At 41.5% G+C, this 12,332-nt stretch overlaps 1 protein-coding gene across 2 annotated transcripts in view; it reads right to left on the bottom strand.

Moving 5' to 3' along the window:
- Positions 1 to 12,332, bottom strand: part of LOC124786491 (cholinesterase) — a 185,625-nt gene that overhangs the window by 44,314 nt on the left and 128,979 nt on the right. For both annotated transcript variants that reach the window (XM_047254267.1, XM_047254268.1), the window contains exon 8: positions 8,134 to 8,321. In XM_047254267.1, coding sequence (XP_047110223.1) covers positions 8,134 to 8,321 — 188 coding nt within the window. The remainder of the gene's footprint in view (positions 1 to 8,133; positions 8,322 to 12,332) is intronic.

Genomic DNA, 12,332 nt, shown 5'->3' with positions numbered 1-12,332 from the left:
TTCTAAAAGAAAACACAGAGAGAAAATATCCAGAATAAGCCAAAACTGTTGTTCTTAGATCAACACAATGAGAGACGGTTCTAAGGGAAAACATACTGCATTGAGCTTCTTGTTTAATTGATCTATGCATTGACTTAATTTCAACTTTCTTTTCCAGCTGGATCCTGAATATTTTACACGGTTTTCTGGATTCTGACTATTTTATACAGTGTTTTGTTTAGTGTATCAGTATTACTGCCTATTTCTGGTGCTATCAGTTCATTTTTGATTGTTTTAACATGAGTCATTGTGAGACTAAAGTCATTAAAAGAACATTTTATATTTTATATAGTTTAAGAACAAGAGTGCCCCACTACTGATCCTTATGGTACCCCATACGGATATGTTCCCCTATTCTGAAGTTAGTTTCTTGCCTGTGATACAGTCTGCCAATGAGACCCTGCTGCTGATGGAATAACACTTTAGTTTGCTTATATAATTTTGTGATCTACACAACCCAGAGCTTTGGCATGGTCATAAAAATACAAACAGGATAATATTTCTTATTTAGCCCTGGCAGGACCTCATTCATGTGGTCTTGTATTGCCTTTTCTGTGAATGGTTCTTTATGAAAGAGTAGGTCTATACCTGGAGGTGGTTTTTCTCATCTCCAGTTTTACAGAGATTTATTACTACTGTATATTTAAGTTTATCAGGGAACTGCCACATGCCACTGATTTATTACAAAGATAGCTTAAGCATTGTCCTATCAAGTTACTATAAGATTTTAATATTTCAATAGAAACACCTTCACAATCCAAAGAAATTATAACTTTTTAGTTAGTGAATTTTGTAATCTTCTTAGGAGTTTGATCTTTGAAAGTAATGTCTGTTGGTGGTGCATGCAGTGTCTGTACAAGTAAATCTAATGTATCTGGTTTCATTGTTTATTATTGGGTGCAACATCTGCTGCCACTGTGAGAATACTATAACTACATTTATTCTGCAGATCTGTTGTTAGAATGAAGAAGTTCAGTTGCAGCTGTGGAGCCCAGCAGAAACGCCAGCAGCTGTAGTGGTTTCTATGTATGCACAGAATTTAGTTTAGTTTTTGTTCTCATTTTTTCTGTGAAGAAGTGAATTGCATATTGTGTTGGTTAGTGTAAGATAACTTATACTTAGAAGGGTTAAGGAGGGGAGGGGGAGGGGGAATGAGGAACTAAATCGGAGAGGAGGATAGAAGGGGAAAAATGGGTAGGGTCATTAGCTGAGGGCAGCACACAAAGAGGATGGGAGATGAGAATAGGGAGGAAGCAGTATGACAGAAGGGATGGAAACTGTTGTGTGGCAGATGTGGGAACAGTAGGTTACTGTAGGTTAAGGCGAGGATAATTTCAGAACCAGAGAATGTGTTGTAAGGAAACTCCCATCTGTGCAGTTCATAAAAGCTGGTGGTGGACAGGAGTACCTAGATGGCTCGGGTAGTGGAGGAGTCATTGAAATCAAGCACGTTATGTTCAGTTGAACGTTGTGTTACAGGGTAGTCTACTTTGGTCTTGGCCACAGTTTGGCAGTGGTTATTCATCCTTGTGCAGAGCTGGTTGGTTGTCACATCAATATAAAAATCTGTGCAATGATCACAGCAGAGCTGGTATATGACATGGCTGCTTTTGGCCCAGCCTCTGATGGAGTTAAGATAAGCCTGTGACAGGACTGGTATAGGAAATGGTGGGTGGGTGGATTGAGCAAGTCTTGCACCTGAGTCTTCCAGAGGAATATAGTCCCTGTGGCAAGGGGTCGGGATTGGGACTGGCATAGGGATGGACTATGATGTTATGGAGGTTGGGCGGCTGATGGGATACCACTTTAGGAGAGGTAGGAAGGATCTTGGGTACAATGTCCCTCATTTCAGGGCATGATGATAGGTAATCAAAGGTGTGATGAAGGATGTGGTTCATTTCTTCCAGTCTGGGGTGCTGTTAGGTGATGAAAGGGGCACTCCTTTGCAGCTGGTTCTTGGACATGGTACGAGAGTTGGGGTGTGAGAGGAAATGGCACTGGAGATCTGTTTGTGGACTAGATCTGGGGAATAACGCCTGCCTGTGAAGACTTTGGTGACATCCTCAGCATGCTTATTTTCATGATTTTGACTCAGGGCCAAGACACCCCATCTTCATTCTTTGACAACATCAATGCCTTCTCTTCCATCTGCTTCACTCTGTCCTCCTCAACCCAGTGTGCCACCTACTTGGACATTGACCTCCTCCTCTGTGATGACTCCATCCACACCTATGTCCACATTAACCCACCAAACACCAACAGCACCTTCATTACATGTTATCCATTCCACACCAAAAATTCCCTTCCATACAGCCTGGCCACATGGGGGAGGTGACAAGAATTTGCCCGTTACGCTGTGGGGTCTCACCAAAGCCTCTACAGAGAGGCACTATCCCCCCAGACCTAGTTGATAAACAGATTGTCTGTGTGATTTCCTCTCATCCCAATCTTCCCACCACAGCCAAGAACCAGCTGCAAAGAAGTGCTCCCTTCATCACTCAGTACCACCCCAGATTAGAATAAATAATCCATATCCTTCATCAGGGCTTTACCTATCATCATGCCCTAAAATGAGGGACATCCTTCCTAAGAACCTTCTCGCCCCTCCTAAAGTGGTGTCCTGTTACCCACTCAACCTCCACAAATTCTAGTCCGTCCCTATGCCACTCCCAATCCCAACCTCTTGCTGCAAGAATCGTATCCCAGTGGAAGAGCCAGGTGCAAGACCTAACCAATCCACCCACCCAACACTCCCTATTCCAGTCCTGTCACAGGCTTATCCTACCTCATCAGAGGTTGGGCCACCTGTGAAAGCAGCAGTGTCATGTACAAACTCTGCTGGAATCATTGCACAGCTTTTTAAATTGGTATCAGGGTTGCCATAAATCTCCCCAAGTGAAATTCCCTGATATTTCCTAATTTCCAGACAAGTTTAGCATTTTTCACTGACAATTTTTGAGATTGATTGATTGATTGAGAGGGTTTATGGGACCAAATGGCGAGCTCGTCAGGCCCATGATTCCAAAGTTACTGACAGAAGAAAGAGGGTCCGCTAAAAGTGGATGGATCCCGTTAGGGGAGTCAGACTATAAAACAAGGAAGTTACAACACACACATTAAAGGCATAAAAGGTTAGACCAAATCTAAAAACTGGAAAATAAGAGAGGCTTTTCCACGGGGGAATGGTCATGCGCCCCTAGACTAATAAAATGTGAAGAGAGGCCCCAACCACAACCACATTGCATCTGCTACAGGAGTAACGGATACCGTCAGTCTGGCTCCACAACCATATTGTCGGGGTGGTTTGTTACACAGGAGAAACAATGGGTGAACCTGGTATGACCAATGCGTAGATGGCATAAAGCAGTGGACTCCTTCCAACAGGAGAGGAAGGAAGGGCACCAAAGTGTAGTAGTCTCCTTGATTGTGCGGAGTTTATTACTGAGAGCAGTAGCACACCAGATGTCATCCCACTTTAGGGCGCAGAGAGATTTGACATAGATCTGCACATCCACAGCTGGAGTCATGAAAGGGAATCGAGGGTGAGTATCAGTTTGTTTAGCCAAACGGTCAGCCAGTTCATTCCCTGATACCCATATGACTTGGGACTCAGAGGAAGGCAACTGAGCAGGTGGCACGGCCAAATGAGGAGGAAAGGTCATGGATAGCAAAGACCAAAGGATGATGAGAGTAGCAGGCTGCTCATTGAGTCAATACATATTAAGACACTGTGGAAGGAGGCCTGAGTAACAAAATGGAGCGTACTGGTAATAGCTAGCAGCTCTACTGTGAACACACTACATGATGCAGGAAGACAATAGGTGTGACAGAGAACATAGGACCCTGGAATAGGTCAGTCCTAATCCACGGTCTAGGCACCATCCAAGGGGGGAAGTGAGAGGAAATACACGGGGCACATTTCAGTGAATGGAGATGGAGATCCTGACAGAGGGAAGTGAGACGTATTCCAACCGGCCATCCCACCTGTAGGCAGTGATCAGGAGGGAGATGTCCCTTGCTTGTAAAGAAGACAGAGTACACGGAATGGTTAGGGAACCTGTGAATGGTGATGGCATAAGAAACCAGGAGTTGGCTTCATCGTATCTGCAGAGGGGAAATCCCTGCTTCTGTGAGGAGATTGCCAACGGGACTAGTGCAAAAGGCACCAATAGCCAGATGTACCCCATAACGGTGAATAGGATCAAGTATTTTTGGAGTGGAAGGAGCTGCTGAGTCATAAACCTGACTTCCATAATCTAGTTCGGACAAGACCAGAGCATGGCAAAGATGGAGAGGAGTAGCATAGTCTGCACCCCAAGATATGTGGGCCAGGAAGCAGAGAGTACTAAGCTTCTGCATGCATGTCATCCTCAGGTGGTGAATATGGGGCAGCCATGTCAGCTTTTCATCAAAAAAGGCCCAAGAAATGGGACTGTGCTGCAGCATCTACTAGCTGGTAGCTAGTCTGGTGAGTTCTGATTTATGGGGCTGTGGTTTGATATCTCTGCTTCCTACAAGATGTCCACAGATGGTTGATGTACACTGCATTGTTGTTAGGTGTTTCCCTTTACAAAAACTGATGTCACTCTCTTCAAAATCATGAGCATTTCACCAGTGGTCAGACCATGCTTCACCATGATGAATAACTGAGCTGAAATGGCAAAAGCTTATCACTGGCAAGATCGAAAAAAAGAAAAAAATATCTTTTTCCAGCATGCCCGCACCATGTACTGGCCCAATCTTTGGCAACTACAATATTGACTGAGAACTCCAGAGTAGTGGCGATTCATAGAATATGGAAAGGAAAAAAAGGAAACCCTGAGGAAACGTACCCATAAAATCACAAAGACTGGACTTTTGGCTTGGCTAGCAGCATCTATGTTTTTATGGGTGCTGGCTACGAAGTGTTATGTGCTAGGCTTGAAGATGAATTAGTCTGTATTCAGTAGTCAGATGGATTCAAAACCAATAACTTATACTGAATGCAAAGAAGTCCCAAATAATTTTAGCATTCTATCAGAAATTACTTAGGTCTGAACTCTATGGAGAATAGCCTCTCATTCTTTTTGATAGTATCTGAAATCCATATTGGAAGACAGTGAAGAACTTGGTATATCTTTCGATGTCAGCCTCAATGGTACAAAATATAATTTTGACATGTGCAGGAGCTGGTCGCAGTGGCTGGGCAGTTCTAGGCGCTTCAGTCCGGAACTCCATGACTGCTACGGTCACAGGTTGAATCCTGCCTTTGGCATGGATGTGTGAGATGTCCTTAGGTTAGTTAGGTTTAAGTAGTTCTAAGTTCTAGGGGGCTGATAACTTCAGATGTTAAGTCCCATAGTGCTCAGAGCCATTTGAACATGTGCAGGAAGACTTCCGCTTACCTCTAAGTCCTCCAGAAGTTTTGGTGCATGTGGAGGATGTGAAACATAAACTTATGTAATGACTTCTACTGTTGAACCTTCATTATTTCAGGTTAATCCATCATGGCACGAATAGTGAAAACTCTAGAACCATGAATGTTTATGTGTGTTACATCTGCAACATCCATATTTTTGAACACGTCAGTGATTGATATGCTTAGTTAGCACGACTGCAGCCAGACTACTATACAGTTTGCTTGTTTCATTGGCTCTCCAATGTGCATGCAGCCTGGGACCTCACATAAGACATCAAGTACCTCTCATCTCATAATAATCACAATATGAGTCTCATTTAATTAGTATCCTAGCTGTGCCTGAAATGACAACATTTCTACCATTGACTGTAACTGTTGTTTGCTATCCACTATTGGCCAGTTTTGGTTATGATGCCATTGTCAAGTGATAGTTGTCATACACAAGGACAGACACTATGCCCTCCAGCAAAGATAAAACCTATGACAGGAAGTCACACATAAAACAGATATAAAAACAGGTTAAAAGCAGTATCAGAACTGAGAACAATGCCCAGTGTGAATCAACTGTAATAAAATAAATCGTCACAGCACTGGCAGTTATCAAATAGGTAATAAAATGAGCAGCTGAGTGCACATTGACAGTCACCACCTCAACACGCACTCGGCTGCTGATTATACATGGGCCTGTCAGATTAAGGTGACCACCACCTGCATTTGATGTCAGTGTGCAATAACCAGTCACACATACCAGGTGGCAGCACTAGCAGTGGAGGGTATATGAAGCACATTGGGGAGGGATACAGAAAGCAGGGCAGTCATTGTCGTAATACATAAACGGAGCAATTTATCTGATGTTCACAAGGGCATGATCATTGGCTTTTAGGCCAAAGGTGGAAGTATTTCTGAAAGGCAAAGTTTGTAAACTGTTCACATGCCACTGTGCTTATAGTATACCATGCATGGCTAAATGGCACTATCCAAAATCGGCACTGAGGCAACCATGGTGCACCACGGGCCATAGGTGACAGGGTTGAATAATAGTTGCGGTAATGTGCATGGACTAATAGACATGCAACTGTTGAGCAACTGACTGCCCAGATGGACCAAGGGACTACCAACAGTGTCTCCTCAACGACCATTAGGTGAATGTTGCTGTGTCTGGGGGATCCACAGCAAGTGCATGGTTCATACATCCATGCTGACTGCTATTCATCGATGATGAAGGCTGGAAATTGCTTGCCAGTTCCACAACTGGATGTCCACTGAGTGGCAACAGGCAGCCTTTTCAGATGAATCACGTTTTATGCTCCATCGGACCAATGGACGTTCGGATGTATGGTGTGAAACTTCGGAAAGCTAACACCCTGCAAAAATGTTAATGGTCGGGGAAATGTTTTTGTGGCATTCTATGGAAGATCTCGTCATTCTAAAAGGTACAATGTATCAACACAAGTGTGCACATATCCTTGGGGACTGTGCATGCCCCTACATGCAGTTTGTTTCTCCTCGGCAGGATGGCGTCTACCAGCAGGACAGTGCAACATGTCACACAGCTCACATAGCATATGAGTGGTTCGAAGGGCACCTGGATGAGTTTACCGTACTCCACCAGCCATTAAACCCCCCAGATTTAAACTCATTCAAGAATCTGTGGGACCACCTCGATCAGGTTGTTTGCGCCATGGATCTGCAACCGAGAAACCCAGTGTGGCTTGTCACAGCATTGGAGTTGGCTTGGCTCCGCATACCTTTTGGTACCTTCCAGAAGCTCATCGACATTCTTACTGCACATCTCACAGTGGTCCATGCTGCAGAAGTTGGTTATCCGGGCTTTTGACAGAAGGTCACATTAATGTGACTGGACAGTGTATTACATGTTTGAAAATTGCTGGTGCAGCCACAATTTATTTTATTACAGTTGACTTAGACTTGGCAGTGTTCTCATTTCTTTTACTGCTTTCAAACTGGTTTTGTACCAATGCATGAATACTTGTCATAGGTTTTATCTTTACACACTATAGACTGATGGCTAGCCAGTGTGATGGTCTGTCCTCATGCATAACAATTACTACCTGTCAACTGCAATGCTCCATTCTTCTCCCAGTTTTGAGTCTTTCTCTTTTATTGTCTCAGTCACTGATGGTACTTTCTTTCCCCTCTCTTTGTTAAATGTGTCCTAGCATGTTTCTCTTCCTTTACCTATTCTCTCATGACCATTGCTGTCAGTGTCCTCAGTTAAAATCTACCTGTCTGCAGCTTGTCTTTGCTGCTCTAACTTTTATGAACTAATATACACTGTGTAAAATTTTACATAACTCTCCTACAGATGAGTGTTTGCCTGTCCTCATTTTTATTTATTGCTGTGATCCAGAAATTTCCATTTTTGTTATATTTTCCATTCTAGATTTCTAGTGTTGTTAAAATTGTGAGCTTTGCTTTCTTTTCAAAAATCTACTGCAGGTCATAAAAGTTTAATGATGGGAAGAATCAAATATACATTAAATGTTTGTATCTTAGTCTTTTTTCCACTTCATTTTTACAATTAATTTTCATTTGAGACATATAAAAGCCCTTTAACTACTAATGTCTATTTTATATCTCTTTGGAGGATTAAAATATTGTTATCACATCCATACTAATTTTTAGTTATTTTCAAAAGAAGGAATTAATTAATAATATATAAGACAAGTACTTACATCAATATAGCGATCACGGATATAATTGGTGTTGTTAGGTTCAGGCCAATAGGTGTACATGTACTTAATTGCTTGATATATTCCTTCAGGATTTAAAGTGTAGTTATAACGAAAAACCAACTCTCTTATTTTTTGATCAAAGAATTGATTGTCCACAGTATAGTAAGGTGCTAAAGTGTCATTATCATCTGAAAACATGAGGTGAAAATAAATTATTATTGTCAAGAAATAAATATTAGAAAGTAAAAACAACACATTATACATGTCAATTACAACACATTATACATGTCAATTTTATGAATAGTCTTTTCTGACTTACTAATTATAATTAAACAGAATCTTGAAATATTCTGCCTGACACAAAAAAGTGGTGAAAAAATGCATTCTTCACTTGCAGTGTTATTCCTCACAATTACAAAATGATATTCAAGTCTCCAAAGAAACCTGCTGCATAACTGTTACTGTAAGTATGTCCAAATAAAAACAGAAAGCTTAATACTTACCTAGAGAGAACCACTAGTTACCTGAATCAGACTTTGCTTTATGTGAGAAAAGAGAAAAAAATGTTGGGAAAAATCAGACTGTGAAGGGATTCTTCTTTCAGCTTCTGTTCATGCATATTAAGTGTTTGTCAGAAATGAAAATTTATATCTTTATTTACTACTAATTCCGTTTCAAGATTCTTTTCTTTGTAACTATCACAGTAAGTAAGTACTTACATAAATCCCACGTGTTCATTATTTCATGTCATTTCTGTAAATGTTTATTGAATGTCCAGTAATAGAACATTCTACTGGCATGGAAATAGCTGAAGATAGCTCACTATTCTATTTATTTTATTTTATGAATTTTTATATAGACAATGAGAAATTCCATACTGCATCACAGGACATTTTGAAACCTTTTGTTGCTTTAATGCTTGACATATACCAAATCTTGATGATATGTACTGAACAGCATGAGGAAATGATTGAAAAGACAGAGAGAGAGAGAGAGAGAGAGAGAGAGAGAGAGGGAGGGAATAAAATAAGCCATGTAAGCATAAGAGCAAGTGGGCTGGGGGGAGAGATGAGGGGGGAAGTGGGACGGGATGTTTCAAACTTCTGAGCAGCCATCAGCCACATGGATGATAGCAGCCACCATAAATTTCCATTTCTCTGCAACCATCCCAACTTTAGTTCATAAGAAGAGCAATGGAAATAGTGACATGAAAGAAGAGTAGCATCTCTATAATGTGCATAAAAACTGAATCTACAACTCAGTTGTACTCCCAAAAGCACACCCTTAATAATCTTAGTTTGTACACAAAATGGGCTCCTAATAACTGTCAGGATATATTTAATCATAGTTAGTGGTTTACTGCCAAGATAAAAGGGTAAAAGGCATTTTACCAAGGAGATACAGTACTTTTTCCCCTATGAAGTGATGTGGGAATAACTGATCCAACAACTGACTGTAGTGTGTGGTATGACTGGTACAAATCGTATCTCTGAAGTTACTCTCAGTGTCAAGTTATCCTATGCCATTTACAACCTGGTATTTGTGTAGTTAGAAGTAAATTCTGTGCCCTTAAATATGAGTACATTATTTTGTGTGTTGTATAAGCCTTACCATACAACTGGTGACCCTGACACTACAGAAACAATTATAAAGTGTGGATAATTTATTTTGGAGACAGCTAAATACAGTGCCACAAAAATGAAAGACACTCACAATCAGTGGCGTGCCATCAAGAATGAGATTCAATAAATTTGCCATAAAAGATTTGGAGCTCTCTCTTCTTGCAATGCAAAAAGTGAACACAGTACAATGCAACGAACTGGTATTTTAAAACAGTACAAAGCCCCGTGTTGATTCAACAAATGAAATGAAAATAAGAACTACACACTACAGTGCATTTGATCTTTCCACTATGCGAGAAGGTAAAATGATGCCAGATTTGAGAATGTTGACTGTTCTGATGATTTCTTCTGCACTGCACCCACACTCAGGAGCAAATGTCCATCCACTGGTTCAAGCAGTTCTTCCATGCTTTGTTTGCAGTTATGAGCCCTGATACTTATTCCGAACCAACCACAAATTTGATTCACAGTCAGGGAAAATATTTTTTGCACCAGCAAGTTACCAGAGATTGCGAGCAATTTATGCTAGTCATCAGCAATTGAGACCAGCGGATGATAGCATTGGCGCTGGACATTTTTGTGCAACCACCACTTCATAATCTTTGCCTTGCTTTAAAAGCTGAATTAATTGCTCGCTGCATCAAATTGCCCGGCCAAACTGAAACACATGATTTATCTAGAAAAACAAAATGACAAAACAAAACCCCTTCAGAATCTTGGCAGCCCCTATAAGGTATGATAAACACATTTACAGTTTCGGGTGATGTGTTGTTACATATTTGGCAATAGCAACTACCATCACAAGCACAAGTGCAAGTAGCAGTGCTAGTGCACAAAGATCAACCAATAAACAAGTGGTCGATAGTATACACACCACACTGCAGATGCCAAAATCAGTTGCCATGATGTCATCAGCTGACTCCATCTGGCAGACGCTGAACATACCCAAAGAGAAAACAGCAGAGTGTGTTGCTATCATGACCTACACCTGCTGAGCATATCCAAAGAGCTCCAGAGTTTATGCGCCACAGCTGAGGTGCTGGCAGGATAAGTTTGGTCACACTAGCAACGGAAAGGACATATTAAACAGATGTGATTCTGACACACCACAGTGCAACAACTCCAAAATTACAAGCACCCTGGAGGCAACTTAATTAATGTTTGCTGGTATCACAGGCATTTCAGACAGCAAGCACTGTAATGCACAAAACCATGAACTTCAGGCGAGCCAAACTAGTGCAGTGCTCCTTGCTCACTCAGTGCCATCTACACTGCTGACAAGTCACAGGTGCTAGTCAGCAGCAATTGGTGCAGTCCTGCATCAACAGGTCAACTAAAATTGGTAACTGTAGGATTTTTTGCCAAAAAGTAGTAACTAGCATAGTAGTGGTGGAGCATGTATTAAAGAGAACTGCTTGCAATTTAATGAAGCTGTTAAATATTTCTGTCCCCACATTAAAGCTCACCCTAAGCACAAACCAACAGCATCTGCTCTCTACAACAACAGTGATAAGTGTGCTCCATGGCAGTTCAGACATGAGTGCATCACCCAGATCCCAATGGATGTGCAACACATATAAGAGGCAGTAAAAAACAATTCCAATTACTTTTCCTGCACCTGTGGTTTGGCAAAAACCATGGACTATAAAGAACTCACCACCACTGAGAATGCAAATATATGACTACAGCATTTATTGGCCAACTCTTCCACAGGACTGTGACTCACCCAGATCCCATTGTCAGGCACCAAGTTAACACATTGGTGTGATGTCTCCCAGCAGAAACCAAGGCCCTACAGTTTGTTAAAGCTCTGCCAAGCTGCTTTTAACAATGTTCACACTCTGTCACACCCATGAGCAAACATGACCACTCCAACCACTGTACACCAGCTCTTTCTGGTGTTGCAATGGGGAGACTACATCTCAGAGATCTTGCAAAATCATAAAGGTCTCTATTTCGAGTCAAGGCAGTGTGGGTCGTACATTCATTCTTAGCAGATAACACATCAATGCTACAAGTATCACCAAGTGCAGAGACATTCATGCACACCTGACCTGTGGACCTATGGTTACCCCCCCCCCCCCCCCCCACTCCATTCGCCAGCAGCCACACCCATGATGGCAATCACTGATCACTGCCGCCAACAGTCTGCAAAAGAGCCAGCCAGTAAATATAAACTTTAAATTCTTTTACACTCCAGGTGCTCTGCACTATTAAGGGCTGGGGCTGGTGTGGGGTGGGGAGAGAGAGGTGGGGGTGGGGGAGGGAGCCTGTGTAGATAATTGATCCAGTAATTGACTGTAGTGTGTATTACCATTGCTTCAAAGTTTATCTTTGGAGTTACTCTCAGTGTCTAGTTATCCTATATTGTTTACAAATGGGTTTTTATGTAGCTAGAAACACAAAGGTAATCCTATATACTTAAATTTTGTGTTCATTATTTTATGTGGCATATAAGCCTTACCCACAGCAATACTAATGAGTTCCTATTGTGACACAAAAATTTGTTTAGTTATCACAACCTCAGTGTCAGGTGTATTGATTATGGATATTAAACAAAAGCCTCAATGCAATTCT

The sequence above is a fragment of the Schistocerca piceifrons genome, chromosome 1 (genome assembly GCF_021461385.2).
Source record: "Schistocerca piceifrons isolate TAMUIC-IGC-003096 chromosome 1, iqSchPice1.1, whole genome shotgun sequence".
NCBI classification, from domain to species: Eukaryota; Metazoa; Arthropoda; class Insecta; order Orthoptera; family Acrididae; genus Schistocerca; species Schistocerca piceifrons.
Note: the sequence above shows the minus strand (reverse complement) of the source record. Positions and strands in the feature narration are given on the sequence as shown.